Here is a 24079-nt window from a genome sequence, read left to right as displayed (position 1 = left end):
GAAGCCTCCAGAGATATCCCCCCCCTCCTCAGACTACTGTCTGTCTCCTGCAGGATTTATGTCTGCTGGTGAATCTGCAGTGAAAAAAAAAAATCAGTCAGCCCTTTTGAGTATTTTATGGCTTTTAAATAGTAATCATGTTTGTTTCTCTGACTAAAGAATGAACCTCCCTTATTTGATTTTCTAATGACTGATGGTGGCAAATTGTATAGTGTTGTCTCCATCTGGTGGTATCTGGTGATGTTACACTATTTTTTAAAAGCCGCCTTTTTAAAATCAATCCAGGCACTCGGAGATTCTTCATATTGATATTGCCTGGTGATGTTTACTCCTGCTGTACTCTACACCTAAAGTTAAAGCCTTCTGTTCGTGTTTGCAACCAGAACTCAGCGAGACATATTCAGGATGATTCAAATCCCATAAAATAAATAAAGCAAGCAGGGGAGACATCTGCGACCACAACGGTTATTCTTTTTTATTTTTATTTTTTTAAAAACCGCAGCATTATGTGATACATATTTCAACCGTTTCCTAGAAATGTGCAATGAAAAATTCAAGTTCCCGAGTGAGCGGAAAAACAAAAACATTTGAGTGATGTAATGTGATGCAACGCAAGAGCCCCACGGTAAATAACAGCCTCCCTAAAAATCTAAAGTTTCTACTAAAACTATTGATTAACTAGTGTCTGTGTTGTCTGGTAACTTTATAAGCTGTATTTTTTTTGTTGTTGTTGTTGAGATGGTATCATATTGGATGTGGAATTTCTAATAATTTCTAACACTTGAAGGCAGAGACATTTTGGAAACACCTTCGAGTGTCATCTTTTCCACGAGCAGCTTCAAAAATCACCAGGTGGCATCATCACAAACTAGAAATAAGTTCTACAAAAGTGCTGTGTTATATTCTAGCTGCACAGTTTATATATCATTTTATCTACAGCATGCTGTAAAATGTAAAATCTCCAGCCCAAGTTTTTGTAACTGCTTGATAGAAATGGATCGGGACTGTAGATGTTTTAGTTTACTCGTGTTCTTGTCTGTGCATCAAAACCCCATATAGCCTAATGGTGTTATTACAAGCACAATAGCCTGAGCATCCATTACACACTGTAAGTGTCTATCCACCGCTGACAGCTCTAAGAGTCCCTGATGCTCAAGTGTCTGGAAGCCTTTCTTCTTCTTTTGATGGACTGGGTCTTTACAGCCTACTCCACGCCTGCCTATCTGCCATATGGTGCGCTGCTACATAAAAAGACTCAAAACTGCCTTTTTCGCCTGTCGTACATGAAGTAAAACCTATGGATGGTCCATTAAAACACCACATTTTATTTGATTTTTTTTTTTGCAAAGATTGATTAAGCACTCTGGAAGTTTACTAGATGGCTACACCGCTGATGAGCTGTGAACTTGTTTTACCCCAAGGAGACAAAAACAGAAAAACATGTTTTTGCAGAAGGACACTACAGCCTGAATGCACTCCTGTAAGAAGGATTCAGATCATAAGTATAAATATCACAGTGTAAATGGACACGGTTTCCAGTAAAAGCCTTGAATTCACAAGTGTTATCGGTGTAATGCATTATCTATTACGGCATTAATCGATTATTATTACGGTTGCTTGAGGTGTAAACAGTGTTTTTTTTAATGTTCCTACTTTATATATCATGGGGCAGTTTAGCAAATAATTATATTTTAGAGGCAAATAGTATAAACTGTAAATAAATATAGTGCAGTAAAAAGTATAATGTTTGCATTAGAAATGTAGTGAAGCAGAAATATAGATCTGTGAGTAACTACAGGCACCTTTAAAATGGTTCAAGCGTCCATATGCTGGAAGACACATAATGAGCAAAATAAGCACATATATTGCTCTGTTAGTCCGGCATTACAGCGTGTCATCGGGTGAGACAGTGAAGTTTAACTGTGTTTGAGCAGAGCTGGAGGTGAGCTAACGTCCTCAAGCTGCAGGGAGTTTGTGCAGAGGCTCGAGGAAGCAACAGTGGAGAGCTGCAAGGCTGAGGTAGAAACATGTGGATTATCATGCAGTATGGTTTTTGTAAGTGTAATGGAGTACTATGTGCATTGAAGTTAGTTTAGAGTAATCACACTACATTTTCTCACACTGTGCCGGTTCGCGTCCCGGTGGGGGCACCGGAATCTTATCTGTGTGGAGTCTCCATGTTCTCCCCGTGCAGCGTGGGTTCTCTCCGGGTTCTCCAACTTCTTCCCACAAGTCCAAAAACATGTTGAGGTTAACTGGTGATTCTAAATTGTCCGTAGGTGTGAATGTGAGTGTGCTTGGTTGTCTGTCTCTAAGTGTAGGCTGTGATAGACTGGTGACCTGTCCAGGGTGTACCCTGCCTTCGCCCAAAGTCAGCTGCTATTTAGAAAGGCAGTTTTATGTAGAGTTTTTAAATGATCACTGTTCTTCTTGTGAGTTTACCAATTATTGTCTGTAATTTACCAAGACATGCATAAAACAAACAAAACTATTATAAAAAAATATTTATCTTTTTCAGTCTTTGTTTTTTTCTTTCAAATTACAGCAAATATATGTAAAACAATATTTTCTGAAAATGTTAATAAAGGAAAAATTTCAATTAATATTTACATGTATATATATTTTTGTAACTTCAATAATTATCTATAATTTAGAAAAACAGAGAAAACAGTGACAGAAAAAATATGTTTAAAAACCGTGTAACACTGTAAAGTTCACAAACCGTAAAGAAAAAGCTGTAAATAATGTAAATTTCTTTACTAAATGTACATGTTTTTCTTTCAAATACAGCAAATATTTGTAAAATATACAGCAAGGGTGCCAGAAAAAATTATATTGTAATATTTAAAGACTGTAAAATGTTTACAGTTTTTTACTTTATTTTTTTTGTTGTTGTTGTTGGGGTTTTTTTTGTTTTTGTTTTGTTTTTGTTTTTTTAGGGGGGGGGGGATTGTTTAAAGTTTTCCTGTTTTTATTTCTTTGGTTGTTTTTAAGGTTTTTTAAGGTTAATGTGTAAATAAATACTTTTTTTTCTCTGCAAATACTGTAACGTTAAAAAAAAAAGTAAAAATAACAACAACAACAACAACAACAACAACAATAATAATAATTATAATAATAATAATAACAAATACTGCAAATGCTGGTAAAATAATGAGAGTATGACAGCTGTTCTTGCTCTTTCTGGGGTTGTTGTGTCTTTTTTTCTGTATACTTAACATCCCTCCTTGAGGCGCGTGTCTCAGAGCTGTGAGGGGACACTGTGATCTGACCTGTGATCAGTGGAGCAGCGTGGACTCTGAAACCTGCTTTGTTGTCCTCTGGATGCTGCTGAGTAAACCGCAGACACAGTCCGTGACTTCAGACCCTGCGGGCTCCGTCTATCCCCTGCATCGCTGCTTCAAACGACCCCCTGCAGAGAGCTTCTGTCAGGGCATCGCGATATTTCCTCAACGGCTCCGGTATTCTCGCGATGACTGCGGCGTCCGGCGCAGAGCAAATTAACTGGTTTGCAAATTCAGCATAAAGTCCACTGCGGGGAGAAAAAGTCATCTTCTCTTATCAGCGTCCTTCTCGGAGTTCATCAATTAGCCTTTTTGCCACAGACAACATTGACTTAATGAAGCGTTTCTTTAACTAGAATATTACTTCCCTTCTCCCAAATTAATGAGGCCGCTAATTGTCCTAATTTGCGCCTGAAACCCGGCCATTGAGATTTGTCTCTTTGCTCACTAGAAGCACCTCCGTAGCTCCGGGTGTGAGGAGGATAATTAGAGACTAGACTGCTCCCAACATCAAGAGCTTCAGTGTTCCTGGTGCAGGACTGTGTGGAAAAAACAAAACATGGAAAGCCTCTATTGTTAGGAAATTAAAGAGTCTTTAATTAAAACTCAAGGCTCACTGTATAAAAACCCTGGACCAGGCTGTGAGGAAGGAAAAAGTGTGTTTAAGAAGAGTTTACTCAAGTTTGCATTTAACAAACCTGATAAACAATAGAGTAATTTATGGTGGAAGTGCAGGAGGTGGACGCTGCATGCATTAGAAAAGCTATAAAGTGAAGCTTATGTTACTTTCTGAAATCTGATTTAGCTATTTATTCATATATTAAGACTGTATAGAGTCTGTTAAGGCTTTACAGGTCCATCATTTCAGAAATAATTCTAGAGAAAAACCCATGTAATATAGATTATTAGTTATTTCTAAAGTAAACAAGAGGGTCAGCAGGTCAGGTGAACTTTGACTTCCCTGTAAATTGTGCATGGTTCAGTTCTATTCGTCCAATTTTCCCATAATTAGCACCAAATTACTCATTTCTTTCCAGAGAACTTCCATCAAAATGATTACAAAACTGGTCACCTGTAAAATAGGCAGTAAAATCTGAAGCTGGATTAGTCTGGATGTATTTGTTATGTGGTGTTTTAAAGGAAACACAACAGAAACCCAACGCTTTGAACCTAAATCTCATCATGGAGCTGAATTCATTATAGATTATTTGGGGCCACGGTTCCCCAGAGACAGCTGGAGAGGTTAGAAGGAGAATTCATTTCACTATCAGGACCGACTGATGTTCTAGAAATCACACAATCATACGATGTATTATTATTGGAATTACACTCAGTATCTCCATAATCAGCCCACGGGTCACACAAACAAAAAAAAAGCCCCTCAGTGTTCACAGTCAAGGATCAGGATGAAGCGCTGGACCGACGCCAGCTTCCATCACCAAACTCTGGAGGCAGCTGCAGTCGTCTCTGCTTCTCTGGCTGCCAAGTGAGTGACACGTTGTGAAACCATCGGCTGGAGTTGAGAAGCTGCTGAGGCAATTTATGCAAACTGGTATCAAGATCTCTTATTGTGTTGCAATAATGTTGAATGAATGTACCTGCTTGGAGTAAATTTGCTGTTATTAGTGGGGCTGGGTGTCTTTTACAAGCAGTGGGGGTATAATTGCTTTTCCACTGGGAAAATTAAATTTAAATCTTTTTTTTAATTATGCAGGTTGTTTTTAACAGATGTTTTTTTTCCCCTGTATTTTAAAATTACACAAAATATAAATGCAGATTTAAAAAAAGAAAAAAAAGACTTTTCTTTTCTAAATAACTGCAAATAATCTTTTTTTTTTTTTTTTTTTTTAAGGAAATTGAAATAAATATCCTAACTGAAAATTCTCCAAATGTCTTGTAATTTCACAAATATTTCCTCTTTTTTATAACTGTAACTAAAGTTAGATACAATTAGTGAGAATTTTCAGAAGAGAACATGTTTGATTTGTAATTTTACATGGATTTGTTTGTTAAATGTGACATTTGTTGGATATTTACAAAAGTTTTCACGACAACAACATTGAATGAATGCATTTCCATAATCTATCAAAACACTGTTTTTTAATAATTAGATATCAAGAAGCACCTCATCCTATTGTCTTTACACATTAATATCCTTCATTAAACATTAAAAAGTAAAACCAAAAAATTGCTCACATGTAACATTAAGGCTAGAAAGTGTCCTTTAACTTGGGACAAGTTTGTTATCTGTTACTTTACAGTTTCTTTTCAGCCAGAAAAGGTGTGGTTTTTTTTACACAGCTGATGAGTTATCAGGAAGCATTTTGAGTTTTTGGCCTTTAATTGTACACCATAGCTGTGATGAATGACCTCCATCCCTCATCCTAACCTGAACCATTTCACGAGTGACTTAAATGTTGTAAAAAATGACCGAAAAAGTGGAGAAATGATGAATGAAATGTGCCAGAAGAAGATACAACTCCATGATGTTGTGTTAATCTCATTGGTGCTACAGCTACCAGATTATTAGTATAAAGGGGTTTATTTGCCTTGTAGGTGAAATGATGAAGCAAAACTGGAGATAAGACAGGAGGTGGGAGGTTAATGTGTGAAATGTGCAAATCAACTGTGACATATTTGAAGTTGTTGCTTTTTGTTGGCTGCAGTTTCTTTGGCTCCATTTTGCAGCTTCATTAGAAAAAAATAAAAGTCTAGTGACTGCAGCTGAAGTCCATCAGCAGAGCTTCCTGGGATGCTGTTGCTCACTGCATCACTTTTGTACAACTTCAGGTAGGCTACACTTACTCCAGCATCACACTATAAAGGATAAACTAAGCCTTCCTCTGCGCCTTTTGCAGAAGGTCAGCTCAAGTTGACCTCAGAAATGTTCCTCACACCTCCTCGGCCTCCTCCTCCTCCTCCTCCTCCAGCTCCTCCCGCACCAGATGGGAAGTGTAGCCGCATTTTTTAAAGCCTGAACGCAGGGTTACAGGCTGTTGCGCTGGCAGTGGGGCTGAAGGAATGAAATATTCATGTAGCCCAAAAAAAAAAAAGAAAGAAAGGAAAAAATGAATGGACACCCCGGGACGAAGAACGTGCCGATTTATTCAACTAAGACCAGGCCTCATTAAACTGCTGGCGGCGAGGCAGGTCACGGTGATTTTCTTTACCAGCGCTCGACCCCGACTGTCACACCAACACAGAAAGAGAGGAGAGAGAGAGGAGCAAGGAGGGGAGAGAGGGGCTGCAAAATTTGTCCAAGTTACCATCACTGGGCTCTGACATGTCAGATCTCCCGGCGGACGCGTCCGAAGCTGCTCCTGCGCAGTAATTGATGGTCTAATGAGTGATTAGCTCCCGTGTCAGAGTCAGGGAGTGTCGGTGTGGAAGCTCCGGGCCCAGCAGCATATGGGAGATGGGTGACACTGCCTGTAACTGAGGTGGTGTGGAGCTGCTGCGTGGTGCCAAGGGACACCAGCTGATACGCACGGGGCAGGAGCCACATAACTGGAACCAAGAGAAAAAAAAAAGGAAAAAAAAGCCTAATTTATCTTCCTTCATTTGGTCTCAATTAGAAAACAAAATTATCTTGTAAAGGAAAACAAAAGGTGCAACAGTAAGAATAATAAATAACGAGGACGGCGTTTTGCGCACACTGCATGTTGTCATCCTCGCTAAATGATTCATAAATCGCCTTGAGACAACTTATCGGTTATCATGTCTGCGCTATAGACAGGTGTGTCTCCAGCCTTGTCTCCCACCTGTTCGTTTTATTATTCCTCGGCAAATAATGCAGCAAAGATTGGCCATCTTTTTACAGTTTGTTTGAGAACAAACTTGTTTGTTGCCAGATCTCTCAGGAACCAATCAAGGAGTCAGTTACTTTGCTCGTGATAAAGATTGGGAGCAGTGATGATGATGATGGTGATGATGATGATGATGATGGTGATCTAGGCTTGAATGTTTGCTTTTTACGCACAACAATCCATAAATTACAATTGCAAATAAGTCAATTTAAGGAAAGAGAATCTCTCTCAGTCCACAAGTTGCCACAAAATGAGAACTGTTTTGACACGTCCGCTTGTTAAGCAAGGTCTACTTTATTTATTTATGGTATTTTTTATCAATAAGTAATAATGCAGCCCACAGCTTCAGATCATTAGATCATTTACACCTTCTTCTCTCCTCTTCTAAAACGCCTTTCACACACTGCACGCTCCTAAATGATTAATACTTCAGGCTCCCCTCTATGTGAGGATAACAACAAGGTCGTGATTGAGTTACAATGCACAATAGGAGAAAAAAAAAGTCGAGCTTTGTCTAATTGTTCTTTGACAGGGTCAGAGGGGACTGTGCGATTGGCTGCTGCCTCCTGAGGCTGCAGGCCTGTCAGAGCTGCAGGGAGTGACACCAAGGTGACTGAGGGGAGGCTGTATAAATGCTTGGCGCAGTGCAAACCACTCCAGAGAGGAGAAGTCTTCTTATGCGACCTTCCCCCTGCCGTGCCACACGACCACAGGCCACCACAGTGATGGCCGCAAAAGCAGAGCTCTCAAACTGGCCAGAATACCCGGAGGATTTCTCCCTGCTGCAGCAGCGCAATTTGGCGCACATCAGCTCCAAAACGTGGATTTCTTCAAACTCAATCCGTGCGTTCTCGAGGAGGGACGCAGCCGCAGACGCAGGCATCTCGCTGGAGAAACTTGTGCCAATGAGTAAACTCCCTGACTGCGTGTCTGCAGCAGGCATGGCAGACGCAGACGCCGGCCAGGCGGCGGATGGAGGCAAGGCGACCCACTTCGGCCCTCAGAGACACAGACGCGTCGCAGCCAACGCCAGGGAGAGGAGGAGAATGCACGGCCTCAACAAAGCGTTTGACGAGCTGAGGAGCGTCATCCCCTCCCTGGAAAACGAGAAGAAGTTATCCAAGTATGACACCCTTCAAATGGCGCAGATTTACATCACGGAGCTGTCTGAGCTGCTGGCCGGCGTGGTTCATCCGGAGTGCAGGAGTCCGCGTCAGGGCGCAGCGGACAAGACCTCCATGAGGAGCCTGATCCACTCCATCCGGCCGACAGCCAGTGCGCAGACCCCGAACCCGCTGACCGGAGAGCAACGAGACCCCTCTATCGGGCACCTGTTTATACTGGGACCTTCATCTGACTTGGAGTCCTGCAAATCAGGAACTACATCCAACAGCAGTGAGGATGAATGTTAGACTGTCACGGAGGAAGATCAGGGTTGGAGACAGTAACAGGGAACCGCTGACTTTTGACTGTTATCCAGACGTTTGTGTGGCAGTAAAGGACCGTAGACATGATGACCATATGAGACAGTACTCCTGCTTATCATCATTCATAGCTTAGATGTTGCACTGCCTAATTAAAAAACCACAGGAAAAACTCTAAAACATCCACTGAGATGGCCACGACGGACTCCAACAGGGCCTTTTTTATGCACTTTATATGTCCTGAACCACTGATATTTCCAGTTTGTCTAATTGAGAACAAGTATTTTTCTATTTATGTACAGCTAAGGGGTATTTTATGAGGGCTGTTTTGCTACAATAAAGATTTAATAAGATATGTCTGTGCATGTTAAGTTATTTCTGTATGCATCACTGTCAGCAGTACATGCAGCGCTCATACCAACAAACAATGTGGGTTTTTGCTCTTTCATTTATGCTGCAATCTGTTGATAACACAAGAAACTAATTCCAAAGATCCAGTGTGCCCTCACTGAACAAGGAGACATCCTTTTTTTTTCCTCTCCAAAGCTTTTCCATAATAAAAACAATCAGCCACTTGCATGTTCGTCCAGCTTATCAGCCAGCATCACATTTAAGATATTGTAGCACATCTGATACAAACAAAACAAAATAAATCTTCTTTTTTTTTTGCAATTACAATCCACACGGGGGAAAAACAAATAAAAAATCATTCCAGATGCATTTTTCATACAACAAGCTACTAGAAAAACATACAAACATCTGCCAGCCAAAGTGCCTAACTGCGTGTTCCCAGTGGAAGGGGTTTTATAGAAGTAAAGGAACTAATTAAGCTTTATGACGATTTATCATGATTAAAATTGCTCCTTCTAGTCTGTCTGTTAACTAATAGCCTACTGAGAAAATGTGGGGCTGGTTGCTCCGTAGGGAAGAGGTGGCTGGAACTTTGCCAGGTCCTTAGAAATGATTTCTGCCAGCCTGTGTTTAAAACTGCCGGGGGCCTCTGTGGGGGCAACGTGGGCAGAGGAGCTGATGGCCTCCTCCGTCTCCTTCATGTCATCCACCTCCTGTGTACCGCAGCCTGTCTGGGTGTAGTTACTCACAGGGGGGAGATGCTGGCTGCGGGGCTTGGGTGGGGCATAGGGAGAGGATTTGGCGAGGGAGTAGGCAGTTATGGGAGAGGAGGGAGGCTGAGGCTGGAGATTTGAAGGAGGTTTTCTCACATCCGAGTAGATGCACTCTGGATCGTATCCTTCAGCTTTTCGAACCAGAGGAGGCGTGGCTCTCCTCAGGTTGTAATAAATGCTCTCCTCCACGGTGTTATCCAGGTTTAGCGAATCCAGGGAGCGACACCGTTCTTCCTTGTCCTCCTCTCCCACAGCCTCCCTGCTGCTTGGTTTTGCAAGCTGTTTTACATTCTCTACGTGAGCGTTATTAATGGTGGAGTAGTGGCTGTCAGGCTCGTCCTCTGTGTCAGCAGAAACATCTGCAGGATGGCAGAGAGGGAGAGGAGGAGGAGGAGGAGGCGGAGGAGGAGGCGGAGGTTGGGAGGCAAGAGACACGTCAGAAAGTGATCTTCTGTGGACACTGAGAGGTTGGACCCACGACTGCTTCTCCATGGCACACTGCTGGGATATAGACTGGAAGATCTGTGGACCGTACTGGGTCAGGAAGGTGAACACTCCTTGTCCTGAGTCACAGCGGCGGCCCGCCTCAATGCTGAATCCTCCCTGCAATCACATCCAATAATCTTTGACATTTGGTACAATACGCTCACTTACACTTGAGCTGTGGCGCAGAATAAACAAATGAGTTAATTAGCGAGCTTCAGACGCGCTGGGAAGCAGATTTTGTCGCCTTTGGACAATGCCAGACTTGCTGTTTTTCTGTGTTTCCAGGCCAACCGGCTGCTGTCTGTTGCTTCACATTTGAACATTAGAGTGGTTTTAATTTTCTCTCATAACTCTTGGCAAGCAAAGGAATGGGTGCATTTCCAAAACTAGTCCTTTAAGAAACTGTGAATAATCTGAGCAGAATGTCAGCTTTTTTTTTTTACCTCAACCTGTCCAAACTTGCGCAGGAGCCTGTACGGCCAGCGGTAGATGATATGACCACTGCTGACGTCCAGCAGAATCACAGCCTCTCTGTCTGGAGACACCAGGTACTCCCCAGATAACCGGCACCGCTTGGACGCCTCTGTGCTCTGGACAGTCACTTTGTAGTGGTTGGGAGGAAGAGTCAGATCTAAACACGAGGAAACATCACAGCGCACTGAGGTCAACGCAGGCAAACTCCACATGAAAGGCTTCGTTTCTCTATAAGAGGCCTGAGCAGCAATGTGTCAGCAAAGGAAATAAAATTACACCAAATACATTTTCATATTGAAAAAGGGGCTGATTTAAAAAATGCTTGCATTCCACTAATCCCTCCATGTGACCGGGCTGCCTGGATTGTTCAGAAGTGTAATCCATTAGGAAATAAAAAGAAATGCATTTGTATAAGCCACAGCTTGCTGACGCTAATACATTCTGGCTTTCATGTGTGAATAAATTAGCGGCTGTAGCTGCAGCTCACATACGCTGAAAGTTTCTGCTGATGTCTTGAATTTATGCTGCAATGACATCTCTTCCTTTTTCATATAATATATTCACCAATTTATTCTTAGTAATGAGTAATTTATAGTCGATAACAATAATAATAGCTCTAATGTTTCATTTTTCATGCGTTCCTTTGACCTTTTTCCTGACTGAAAACCAACCTGCCTCACATTTAAAACGGCACAGCTTTTTAAATTGTGTATCCCACTTTAAAGTTTTATGCGATAACTGAAATTCTCATGTGTGCCACCACAGATTAATAAAACCGATCCAAGTGCACATTTTTTGGCCCAGGGGGAAAGGCAGTTTTCTCCTTGATTGAACTATTTAAAACTTTTAAGCACATTGCAAATGAAGGCTGAAATTAAATAGTCAAAGAAAATAGCTAAGTGGAAAATAAAAATCAGTTAAGAACCACTGCTCTGTGACTAATTCAGCCACTTAGCAATGGCTCAGCAGCTACCTTTATGTTATGGGACAGAAGTGACAAACAATAGAAACAAAAACAACATTTTAAAAGTTATTTATTTGTGATTGACTGAACAGTGGCTGTCTGCAGATGAACACGCATTACCTCTTTTCCAGGATGAGTAAAGGTCATTGTCTTCCATGGTCAGACCGTTTCCTCCCTCGAAATCCCCTTTGTCTGGTCCTCCAGGATCCCTCTGTGAACACAGTGGCATTGTAAACATTACCTGAAGTGTACACCTCCCCTCTTATCACCGCTTTATGACTTCAAAGGTAAGATGCAAGAAGCAACACGGCTTGTGCAAGCACAAGAATTAGAGAAGTGAAGTGGCAGAAGTTACAGATACCGCATCAACTTCCTCATTGTGCTATCTGGCTTTGAGTATGGTTAAGGTTTGTTTTCACCTTTCCCAAATTTAAACACTGATATGAAAGCAAAGAGGGATGTGTGTGTGTGTGTGTGTGGTACCTGGAAGGCCAGGAGACAGAGGGCGCTCAGCCAGTCCTGGCTGGTGGTGGAGGCTAAAGTGTAGGTGCACTGTGTGGTCGTGAGGTAAAAGGCCGAGCACCCAGCGGGGCAGGACTCCTTCGGCGCATCGGTGACACTGAGGCAGTCGCTCAGACGCACAACTTTTCTCTCTGCTGTTTTCTGCCGACCAGCCTTCTTCTGGTCAGTGACAGAGCTGCTGTCAGCTACAGCGTGGAGCTCCAGCCGACCAACCCCTGTGGAGCTGGCTTTAAAAAGCACCGACCATATTTTCCGCCACGTTCTCTGTCGGAGGGAGAGTGAAACAAGGGACTGTTAATAAGCGGGTTCTTTCCTTCTTATAAAACAAAAGACAACTTTGATGTGATAATAGCGTGCCCAAGCGATCAGTGTTTGACCCCATTCTCTTCTGTCTGTGCTGATAATTAGCGAGTATAGAACCTGTTTCTGTTGTCACTCACATGCAGCTCTGTATTTATGCTTTCAATAATCATCTACATCCTGTTGACAGTGCTGAATTGAACAATTATGACTCAGAATTTTCTAAGTAACTCAAAGTTCAAGAAAGAGAGAACTTCATTGTATATCTCACCGCCTGTTCTCTACACTGCATCACTGGCTGGGCCAATTTCAGATGGTGAATTTAATTTAAAGTGCACATTCAAAGCATCACTGTGCCCTGCACCATTTAATGAGCGTCCAAGGTCAAACCACTTCTCTCACAGGTGACAAATTAAAGGAAAAGCCAACATAAAGTGCCGGAATATCTTCAGTGTGCTTTGGCGTGAGTTGACAGAAGTGCAGTTCGTGCTATCAGATAGGCAGCAATTTTGTGCAAACATCAAGACAGGATGCAACTTGTGAAATCAAGCAGTAAACCAAAATAATAAAAAAAAAAAGAAAGCGTCAGATACTAAAACAGGCCAACGAGGACGGCACCTTGTAAGGACAATTTCTAAGATAAAAAATAAAGATGAAATATTAAGAGTATTAAGAGGAGCTAGAAGCCATTAAAAACATGTCCATCATGTACATGCTCCCTCATGTGGTGTTTCACTGTCTCACATGTCAGAACGAAATCAGCCAGAGTTGTTCAAATGCACTGAGATCTGGTGACTGTTAAGGATCTGCATCATTTTCATATTCGTCTAACCATTCAGTGACCCCTTGAGCTCTATAGTTGAGGGCAGTGTCGTCTTGGAAGAGATCACTCCCACGAAGACGGAAATGTTTCATCACAATATAACGCTGATCACTCAGAACAACAGTCATGACTCTAGAATGACAAGAGGACCGAAATCATGCCTGTAAAATCCCCCATATGGAACAAAGTCGTCCTAATTTTAGTGTTGTTTGTACTTTGTTAATTTGTCATTTGTTTTCATGTGAAAATCATATTAAAGGTTAAAGACTAATTTATCATCAGCGTACATGAAAATACAGTGAAATTCTGTTGCAATCTCTTACAGTAGCAGTGTGAGTCGTAGTGGTCATTGTTGGTAAATGTAATAGTATAAAGTAACACACACACACACAGACACATATATATATACACACACACACATACATAAATAAAATCTCGTACTGAAGCAGTCATCATGTTGCTAAAATCTCCCAACTGTCTTTAAATTATTTTTTTGTTCGCACCTGTTTACTGTTGATTTCACATTTTGCATTAAGCTCATCTTTATTTATAATACACGCCATTTACAAAACTATTTATTTGAATAGGTTGGTATTCTATCTTTGTCTGTCAAAGCACTTTGTAACCCCCCTCTTTTTTTCTCTCTTTTTTTAAATGCGATACAAATGAAGCTATTATCAGTTTGTTCTCTGACAACAAATAGTCCACTGGGTAAATATGGACCTCTGTGCAACTGAATCATACTGTTAGTTTATGCAAAAGATGTTTCTGTGAAAGAGCGTTTGAGGTCAGATTGTCTTCCCACTACGTGAAAAACTGGCCTGCATCAAGCCACAGTTCAATTTGAAGTTTATGACGTGGCAGAAAAACGCCCCTTTAGAGGCTCTGTGCAAACCACAACCTGTAAACCTGAAATAGCCACCCAGTTCCAGTGACACTGACAAACACATGTATGATCGACCCTAGTTACTACAATTATGGGCAAGTCATTGTCAGATTTTTAACTGTACATTCATGTATGTATGTGTGACGGTTAGGGGCTTATTCTGGGTTGCTCCCTGATATAAACTGGTGTGAAAGATGAATCATTTTCAGGTCAGTTCTCCTGTATGACGAGGCATCGAGAAGCATTTACAAACATAATACAGTTCAATTCAATAAGGCCACTGTCTTGTCTACTCTATGTCTTGAGTAATAAAACTTCATAAGTCCTGCAAACCTTAAGAAAAAAACTATAACTAATCACAAACACATAGTGAAGTGGGTTAAATTGTAGGAATTTTAAACTTTCTGTAAGAAAGAAGAAAGAAAATTAGAATTATGTTGACTCAATGTTTAGCGGATACTGTTTCAGAAGCATCATTCAGCTCAACATGTACATTAGATTGCAGACAGTCTTGTTATCACACATTTGAACTGCGCTGCAAAACAAGCGGGTGTAAAGTGAACAATGTAAAAGTTATTATCGGTCTTCGCATGCAGTGACTGAATACAAGCTGAACTGCAGCTTGAGACTTTTAACCTCCGATAAACAACGAAGCACTTCATGAAGCAAAAAGAACATTTTTGACCGGCTTCTGTACCTAAAAACCAAACAAGTTATTAATTTAACAACCCGCTAAATGAGCATGAAACTTACTTTTCCAAACTTGACAGCCTGAAGGTACAACATCCCCTCCTTGAAGATGACATCCATTCTCGTGAGCTCCATCTGAAAATCTTTTACTCTAATGCAGTGTTGAGCAGTTGTTGCTCTGTGGTCGGCATGCAAATACCGAAGAAGTCAAAATTAGGCTTCCTATACCTCCACAGTTACTGTTTCCATTACGTCAGCAGCAGCTTCAATGTGTTGTCTGTGTCTAACAGCACCTAAAGTCAACATATCTCTGATCTGAAACCTAACTGTTGCAAAAGAAAGGGCACACAAGTTGTGTGTTGCTGTTTTCTTGTGTCAAACTTCCCTTGGTTTAGCAACTTCCTCACCAGACAAAAATTATGCCACACCTTTCCTTTTTTTTTTCTTTTCCAGAGGATAACAACACAAAGCTATAACAAATATACTGGTTTTATTTACAACTAGAGCTTCAAAAATGTATGTTACAAAGACATCATAACAAGTACGAAGAAAAACTAGGGGAAAAGATGTAAGCAACAAATCATTTCACCTAACGGATCTGAAAACTGTGAGGTGATGATAAAATACACTTCCTCAGTGCAGTGACATGACATTAAGCTGTGCAGTTTCCACAGAAAAGTTTCTTAGTTCCTTTAAACATGTGAGAATCGTCCCCTCTGATGGCAAGTTCTTAGAAGTCCATCGAGCTATGAGCCAGGTAGTCTTTGCGCCCGATGTTGGTGACCTGCTTGGTCTGCATGGCCTCCAACTTGGGACAGTCTGTAATACGATGGCCAAGACCACCGCAGAAGGTGCAGCCCCTCTCTCCTGTGAAAACACAAGAATCAGACGTGTTAGAAACAGTCAACGCTGTAGTTCTGAGACAAGAACATAGGCCCTGAAAGCAGATACAAAGAGGAATCAGTATGAAATAGCTCACCTCCGATGTCCAGCATGGTCTCGTCTCCTGTCTGGAGCACCTGGAGGACTGGTGGAACCTTCTGCTTGGCTTCAACGAGCAGAGCTTTCAGATCCATCAATACGGACTCATCTGTGGGTAAAGACATACATTTAGTTATTTTACAGTCAAGCTAACTCGTACATTGCAAAGAAATAGCCAGAGATTCTCAACATAAAAGATGGATGCAGCCTCTAGGTACGAACAGTAAAGTAAGTGGCTTAAAACTAGCATTACTTCTAACAGCCAGCAGGGGGCGACTCTAAGTTTAATTGTCCAAAAGTGTATGAGAAGAAAAAAAAACGGTACTTCTCACTTAATTTATTATCTCAGTAAACATTTTCCCCACAAGTTTATGGTCTCAATCACTATTTTCAGGTCTTCTTTAACAAAGCATGGTGTCCATTTTGTAAATGATGGACACTTTTCGAGTAAAACAGACGATAAAGCAGGGTATGTTTACGGGCATGACGACCTGGGATTGAATACGTCAAATTCCAAAGTCGAGGCTTCAAAATGAAAACCCATAAATCAACGGGTAATGTCACTGTGGCTACGTCCATCTTTTATATAAAGTCTATGGATGTAGCACAAACATTCGGTCCCCTAACCCATTTAATGCATCCATTGTCAGCATGAATAAGTTAAATAAGCTGCAAACTGACACATCAGTAGCGGCGTTTTAAAGACATTTAAGAAAGTTGGAACAATCTTGGTATACCACAGGCCTCTCAACACACTATAACTACTCAGGCTGGACAATTTGGGGAAAATATCCAAATGTTATTTTTCTGACGAATGTTGCAATTTAATTTGCAACATAATTTTTCAAAGTCAAGTTCAACAAACACTGTAACAGATTTATAGCATGTGATGGAGTATTACCACGTGGGTTATCATCAAAAGAAGAACACACAAGAAGAAACGGAATTTGTATAACTACTGACAACAAATGAAACCCTGGGTCAAGGTGTGACTACTGAATAATGAGTCTGAGCTTATGCTAGTCAAAGTATATGTGATGAGCCACGCTGTCACTGGGCAACATAAACAACCTCTGAAAGTTTCAGTCTGCTTGAGTTAAACACTGAATTCCAGCATTCCACCCAATGCCTTGCACTGTTAGTGCTCGGACCCTACTGACTCAGATTTCTGTCTTGACTTCTGTTTTCTTACCACAGCCTTTATTGATGAACGTTGTGGCAATACCAGTCTTGCCTGATCGTCCAGTTCTTCCAATTCTATGGACTGAAAACAGAACATTTGAACAAATCAGCTTGAGGACTTAAAAACAACTGATGAATAAATAATGCAACGATTTTCAGACGACAAAGCCATACAACAATTATATATTCATCCTCTTACCATAGTTTTCTATCTCTTCAGGCATGTCATAGTTCACCACATGCTGAATAGCTGGGAAATCCAGACCCTTGGAGGCGACATCTGTGGCAACTAAGACGTCTTTCTTTCCTTCTTTGAATGCTTCTATGGCTTTTGTTCTTTCCTCCTGATCTGAAAAAACAATCAATAAATATCACTGAAGCAAAACTGTACTTTCCTTCAAATTACAAGCTTCTGCCTCACAACAGAAATTCATCAGAAACTACGAGGCAGAAACTGTGACATCTGCCAGCAGGATGGCATCTGGTGGTAATGATGAGCAACTGCAAGAAATCTGAAGAGTTAAGCTGTGCACATATACAGTAAGTACTGAGCTGAGCATGAAGCTGGATTGGACATTTCTCCAAATACAGTAATCCTCTGCATGTGCTATTACTGTATACCGACTGCTTTAACCATTTACTGAATAGAATAGAGCTGTGCATACCTTTTCCACCATGTATGGCCACTGCCTCTACTCCTTTCAGCAGCAGGTACTCATGGATGGCATCGACATCAGCCTTCTTCTCAGCAAATATCAGCACCTGTCAAAATGAAGGATGACTTGTGTGACATGTTTCACTGAATGTATTATCGGTATGTCAGTGTCATAAGATGTGGAAGTACTGACTGGAGGTGGTGTTTTCTGGAGACACTCTAGAAGGTACACCATCTTGGCCTCCTCTTTGACGTATTCCACTTCCTGCACACATGCAAAAATATTTAGTTCATGAAATTTTGTGATTTGAATATAATTTATACTTCTGACTGAGACAACAACAACAACAAAAAACACATTTTCAGTAAAAATAACATACCTGGATGACATCCAAGCTGGCAGCTCCAGCTCTGCCCACATTAATAGTGACCGGTTTGACCAGGGCACTCTTTGCAAAGTTCTGGATCTTCTTGGGCATAGTGGCACTGAAAAGCAGTGTTTGTCTTTGTCCCTAGATAAGAAAACCAAAAAAAAGTTAAGGTCATTGTTTTTGTAAGATTTTGGTCTGGGGAAAAAAATCCAGTATCAATTGAGTGAGCGCCACAGCTAAAAGATTTCTCGGCCAACTATAGGTAGTTACGCAAGTGAGGGGAAATTTGGTATTTGTTAAACCATTAGGACACTGTAAAAACCCAATGCCTCTAAATACACTGGAACATTAAGAGTGAAAAATCGAAAGAAAAGGCAACAAAAGTCCAGTAAGGTGTGAAAATGTCAAACCAGATAGAGAAAGAATTTAAATTGTTTGAGTGTAACAAAAGACTGTAAATCATCCGGTGTGCATCCTACTCGAATTGTTGGCTTATATTGTCCTGCTTGGCCTTTGTAAAGCTACTTGTCTGGTCAGGACTGTATCAGTAAACCACAAAACAACGGATGGCAAAAACTGCTGCAATGGTGATATGATTACCAGGGTTCCAGACTAACTTTTTCACTGGCAGCACTGGTGTGACCAACTTTCTTATTTGATTGCACCTCCCACCTTGTCACAGGCAAAACACATCACTTGATGAACATCTGCTTATTGGTAGACGTGACAGTTTAGCAAACACCCCACACTGCAGGCTGCTGTAGATGCTGCTCGGTATCTGTGGTGTGCTCAGAAAGGTGTGCGACCGAAAAATACTTTGAAAAGAGTAAACCAGGGCGTTCTAACATCAGATTTGTCCCAGACAAAACCGAGCGATTTTTTTTCTACAATGCAAAGCGCATCTACACGCGCTGTTCCGCTTATAGAAAACAGCGAATGCAGGTGCACTCTGCATTTCACGAGTAGACCACATTTAAAAGTATAAATACCACAGTCTACCCAGGTTATAAAAGTGCTACTTCCACCACTGTGGTTACCACTGTAGCTGTCTGCACCGGTTGCAGAGATGCTATTACAGCCTAATGACCATGCACTCACACCAATGCGACCACTTGAAATTTCAACTCGCCCACTCAAAAAATAGTTGCATGTGCGACCAAAACAGTCGTAGTCTGGAGCTCTGATTACTGAAAGTTAATCCCACAAATGAGGGTCTGACCTTGAAATAGGAGAAGATGGTCCTGATGTCCTCTTCAAAACCCATGTCAATCATCCTGTCAGCTTCATCCAGGGCCAGGTAGCGGCATATGTCAAGACTCACCATCTTCTTCTGCAGCAAGTCCATCAATCTTCCAGGGGTGGCAACCATCATGTGGACGCCACTGTAACCAAGAAAACCAAAAACATGACTTACCTTGGGATTTGTAACATACAGTATTATTACCTTGGTCCTCTGGTAATAATGTAGATTTTTTACTGTTATGGATGATATGTGTAAAGCATTATGACAGGAACTTTTTTCATCTTTGCCCATTTTGTTCCTTTCTGAAGGATGTAGCTGAATCAGGCAGTTTTTGCTTAACACTGATATACAATTCTGGATGAAATCCAGGTTTTGTCACTCACCCCATCAATCTTACTTACTGTTTTACTACCTCCATCTGCTCCTTGACAGACATGCCTCCAATGCAGAGGGCAGAGCGCAGCTGAGGAGCTCCTTCCTCCTCCAGTAGCTTGCAGTAATACTCTATGATGCCATGTGTCTGCCTCGCCAACTCTCGCTGGAATAAAAGAGGTGGTAATGAAATCACATGGACTTAGGGAGTCATGAAAATACACTTCTCACACATAACGTCCTCATGTCTGAAGGGCAATATGTGAGGAACTTAATTCCATGTCTTTAATGAGCCTCCTCAGGTTTAAACGTGACTTGATAATTCTGCAGGGAGTTACATTAAGTCAAAACCTAAAAGGTCACTTTTGATGACATTTTATACTCTATCAACTCATACAGGTATTATTTGCTTATATTTACACAGATTTTGAGGTGCCCACCTCTGTGATGCCACCCTTAACCTCAGTACAATGCAGGTGTTTGGGTTTTTGTTGTTAGATTTTAAAAATTGAGTTCATATTACTGTAGTGTAAAACATTTTCCTACAAAAACACGTACACCTACAGCAGACTTTGCGACTGGATAGTTGCCAGACACTAAAGTCACACTTTGTAATGCAATCCAAGCTGTGCAGTCAATGAAACAGGTTGTTCTTGTATTTCTTACTGAAGGGCAGATGATAAGTCCATATGGTCCCTCTCTCTTAAAGAAAGGCAGCCTTTTCTCCTGCTCCAGGGAGAACATGATGATGGGCAAAGTGAAGACCAAAGTCTTTCCAGATCCAGTGAAGGCGATGCCAATCATGTCTCTACCAGACAGACTAAAGACAAACGGTGTCAGTTTATCAACAGTGTACATGTACTTTTCTGAAAAACAAATTACATCCTATTTATTACAGTGTTTGTATTCTAGTCCCATATACTTACACTGTAGGGATTCCTTGAATTTGAATTGGTGTTGGGTGCACGATTCCCTTCTTTTTCAAGCCTTTCAGAATTGCTGCAAACATGACAAACAGAGGTTTGTTGCCGGTTGTTAATCACGTGCTACCACTACAGACTTCAAACAAAAAAGATAAAGCTGTGTTTTTCATGTGTGAGACAGAGTGTAGCGTCACCTGGTGGAAACTTCATCTCCCTGAAGCTTTTGATTGGAGCAGGAATGCCATCTCCATCGACCAGGATGTGAAATTTCTTCCTGACGCGTTCATGTCTGGTGTCTGGCATATTCAGGATGTAGCGTGGTGCCTTCCAGCTAGAAAAAAAAAATTCAGGTTAACTTAACTTTAAAAAAACAGATCCACATATAAAATTTTACTAAATTCATTGATCAAGGGCTCACCTTGTTTTGATAGGATCATCATATATGATACCTTTGGCCATTTCCTTCACAGACATCAGAGCTGAAAGAAAGTCAGCAGAATTAGTTTTGCAAATTTAAACATTTTGGCCAAATTGTTTTGATGTCTCACAGTTTATGTAACTTGAACGTAGCTTCACAAGAATGTGGCAGCATTATTATTTTACCTCTGCCCTCTGCCACACTCTCAAGAATCTTCTCTTCCTCCTTCAGCTGCTTCTCCTTGGCCGACTCCTTACGGGCTGCAGACACATTCACATAAAGCAGGTGAGGGAGTGTGAACAGAATTAAACAGGTAACTAAAGCAGGTGTAGTTTGAACTGGATACCTTCGGCTTTTTCCTTGAGGTGCTGATGCTGGTCCAGGAGACTAACATTGGAGCGTGGACCAAGACCCTCGTCCTCATCCCTTTGCTCCTCCCCACTGTCCTTCTGCTCCTCATCCACTGCCTTCCCTCGCAGCCGTAACATCTTCTGTAGCTGTGAGGTGAAAGTATTCAGTTTTGATATTTGCTAACAGGATGTAATGCTAATATACTTTAGAATATCATAGGTTTACCTTATTACACAGTATACACCTAATTAGGGATGCACCAATCACATATTTTCTCCACTGATATCTCCACTTAGGGTTTCTGCTGATAAAGATTTCTAGTCCATTGTCAGTGCTATTTAGTTCCTAGATTTAAAAGTAGTATGACATTAGTGTAGAAACGCTTTTTCATTTGAATTGCCCACATTTAGCTAATACTTCTGATCTGCCTAATAAGGTCAGTAATAGCCACACATCTAAACAGATGGATTGGATTTTCGATGCCTTCCCCTTTCTAAAGTGTAACACAGAACAATGCACAATATCTTACCATTTGTTGCTTTCTGATCTTGACCGGAACATAAGGAACATAATCGTCATCCTCCGATCCTTCTGAGCCAGACCTCTCATCCTCCCCATGGGCTCTCTGTACAAACACATGATCAGTAGTATTACTTCCTCAGAGTGTCTTTTGTTTGTTTTCTCTCCATAGAGAGATTAGAGCTCAGCATTCAGCCAAAATGGCCTCCAGATAAAACCAGATCTTTGAAGGAAATTTGACCACACAGCATACTATGCAGCAAAACAGAGCTGCTACAAAAGAAAATTCTATCGCATTGGTTTTCAGGCGTTTACATGCAGATCATATATTAAATAAATAACGACTATAGGGAAACTGAGATTTTACACGTATATGTTACAGATTCACACAAAACACTTTTTAGCTCGACTGATATATTGGTTTAGCTGATATTAACTGCCTGATATTGGCATGTACATTGTCCGATATGCACTTATGTGAAGTGTGTTTTAACAGAAAAAGATGCTTATATTAATTTAGAAATGGGTCCATCACATAGTTTGTCCAGCAGAGCAGCTCCAACTTCATTGCTTACAGTACTTTCAGGTCTGTCTGCAGCACATGTAGCAGAGTGCTAGCTGAGCAGATGGTGGTGATGAGTAAAGCCGTAATTTTATGTTGAGCTGCTAAGTGGTTTATGTAATAAATTGCTTAAAAATGAATAACCAATGACCTCATTATTTCCATTTTCAACTCCTTCAACTATAACTGCAGTCTCACATAATCAGACATCGTTCTGTGTAGAATGATGTGACTGCACCTAATAATCATTCTGCTATAGAGAGAAAAAGATTGCATCTGCTTCTTTAAACCAATTGCAACTGTCTTGAGCAGCGCTACGAACAGGATGCTGCCACAGTACTCACTCAAAATAATGTCAGTGACAGTGTTCTGGCGAAACATTTGCACGCAGTGAGTCGATCACTGCAATTAAAATGAATGAATCCCCTTGAAAAACAGCAGGGCTGCTTTATTGCACAACCCAAACTTTCAGCAAAACTTGAAATTGTGAGCATGTAAGTTGCTGCCTGAAGGTTGTTGCTGCTACTTCCTGAAGTAAGGGGAATTTCCAAAACATTAACATGTAGACAACAGAAAAATATATAGATACATATATATAAGAAGAATATTGGTCGGTACATAGATACAGGTCTAATTGTTACTCTCTAAACAATCCAGTATCACTCGGGGTCTAGTTTTAGCTAATCACAACATCATATGTGTTTATGTCATAAACATTTCTGTAAGAGGCTGTTGAATTATAAACGTCTCAGTGAGCTGAAAGGACTGCACTATATGGCACCTTTACATGGGTTAGCTGTCATTATAGGCTTGCTTTTAACACAGTTTTGGAAATGGGTATATCTCTTAACTTTTAAACCTCCTGTAATTAACTATTAGCTTAATCATTATTACAGGTGGTAATAGTAGCTTTTCTTGCCCATACCTGTTCCTGCCTGTCTGTTCTTTAAAAAAAACAAGATCCCTGTAAACAGTCGCTTTAAATGACTCCATTAACTTTACCTTTATTACAAAAAGCATTAGCTCCATAATGACATTACAGACAACTGAAAAGCAAACGTGCCCTTTCCAGATTTTTGCCTTCACATAAGCACATTAGTCATGAACTGCAAACTCATTCCTGAACTCTTATGCGACTCTATTGACTCTAAAACAAAAGCTGGCCATGATATTCAGATGTGTAATAACTTGTGTTTCTATAAACGTCACAATCGCGTATTTAGCATTGATGCTGTAGCACTGCAAAATGGCTAACGGTAATCCTAAAGGTTTACCAAACACCTTTCACACTTATATACAGTATTAAACTGAACCTCCCTTTTATTCAAATACTTTGTTTCAAGGTTGTCCATCGGCCCGTGCTTTTAAACATGTAATACATTAGACCTTGTAAGCTGGATGGACACTAGCTGAAGCTTTAGCAGCTAGCTAACGTTAGCTAGCAATAGCTAGCCTATAGCAGGAACGATAACATGTGCTAAACTTACCTTTTTGAGCCGATTTTCTATCTCCATTTTATCTGTGAGTACACTAAACCTCTGTGTACGTTATCAACGAGTTCTTCACCAAACACTTGCCACACAATTAAACGAGTTAAACACGCCGCATATTTACTTTCCAGAGGAAGCTGTGGTCGTGTACGGAACGCCGGAAGGGTCAAACCTCATCGAGCCGCTGCGTCCAAACATTTCAAAATCTGACGTTGTGGGTTGTGCAGAT

At 40.9% G+C, this 24079-nt stretch overlaps 3 protein-coding genes across 3 annotated transcripts; 1 reads left to right on the top strand and 2 right to left on the bottom strand.

Annotated features, from left to right (window-relative positions):
• The first annotated feature begins 7273 nt into the window (after positions 1-7273).
• On the top strand, positions 7274-8626 carry atoh1b (atonal bHLH transcription factor 1b). Its single transcript, XM_008281345.1, has one exon. It carries the CDS (start codon positions 7723-7725, stop codon positions 8500-8502), a length of 780 nt encoding a protein of 259 aa, XP_008279567.1. The 5' UTR covers positions 7274-7722; the 3' UTR covers positions 8503-8626.
• Positions 8627-9088: 462 nt separating this feature from the next.
• dok3 (docking protein 3) lies at positions 9089-15176 on the bottom strand. The gene is made up of 5 exons (XM_008281344.1): positions 14847-15176; positions 12046-12348; positions 11683-11773; positions 10568-10755; positions 9089-10241 (listed from the first exon to the last, which is right to left on the bottom strand). Exons 1-5 carry the CDS (start codon positions 14916-14918, stop codon positions 9405-9407), a joined length of 1491 nt encoding a protein of 496 aa, XP_008279566.1. The 5' UTR covers positions 14919-15176; the 3' UTR covers positions 9089-9404.
• Positions 15177-15254: 78 nt separating this feature from the next.
• Positions 15255-24012, bottom strand: ddx41 (DEAD (Asp-Glu-Ala-Asp) box polypeptide 41). The gene is made up of 17 exons (XM_008281343.1): positions 23848-24012; positions 21809-21904; positions 21275-21425; positions 21114-21188; positions 20929-20989; positions 20705-20841; positions 20514-20586; positions 20254-20407; positions 19617-19753; positions 19192-19354; positions 17982-18113; positions 17795-17866; positions 17612-17708; positions 17146-17295; positions 16957-17028; positions 15763-15873; positions 15255-15650 (listed from the first exon to the last, which is right to left on the bottom strand). The coding sequence occupies exons 1-17, from the start codon at positions 23872-23874 to the stop codon at positions 15514-15516; spliced, it is 1845 nt and encodes a 614-aa protein (XP_008279565.1). The 5' UTR covers positions 23875-24012; the 3' UTR covers positions 15255-15513.
• Positions 24013-24079: the final 67 nt, after the last annotated feature.

Source organism: Stegastes partitus, unplaced genomic scaffold (assembly GCF_000690725.1).
Source record: "Stegastes partitus isolate 25-593 unplaced genomic scaffold, Stegastes_partitus-1.0.2 Scaffold230, whole genome shotgun sequence".
In the NCBI taxonomy this organism is placed as follows: domain Eukaryota; kingdom Metazoa; phylum Chordata; class Actinopteri; family Pomacentridae; genus Stegastes; species Stegastes partitus.
The sequence above is the reverse complement of the archived record's forward strand: the minus strand, read 5'-3'. Positions and strand labels throughout refer to the sequence as shown.

Coding starts and splice junctions, on each gene's coding strand:
- atoh1b (XM_008281345.1), top strand. CDS start 7,723: ATGCTTGGCGCAGTGCAAACCACTCCAGAGAGGAGAAGTCTTCTTATG.
- dok3 (XM_008281344.1), bottom strand. CDS start 14,918: ATGGAGCTCACGAGAATGGATGTCATCTTCAAGGAGGGGATGTTGTAC. Junction 11,774..12,045: donor TCTGTCTCCTGGCCTTCCAG/GTACCACACACA, acceptor CTGTGTTCACAG/AGGGATCCTGGAGGACCAGA. Junction 10,756..11,682: donor TTACTCATCCTGGAAAAGAG/GTAATGCGTGTT, acceptor CCTCGTGTTTAG/ATCTGACTCTTCCTCCCAAC.
- ddx41 (XM_008281343.1), bottom strand. CDS start 23,874: ATGGAGATAGAAAATCGGCTCAAAAAG. Junction 17,709..17,794: donor TCCAGAAAACACCACCTCCA/GTCAGTACTTCC, acceptor TCATTTTGACAG/GTGCTGATATTTGCTGAGAA. Junction 15,874..16,956: donor GTTCATCAATAAAGGCTGTG/GTAAGAAAACAG, acceptor CTTTACCCACAG/ATGAGTCCGTATTGATGGAT.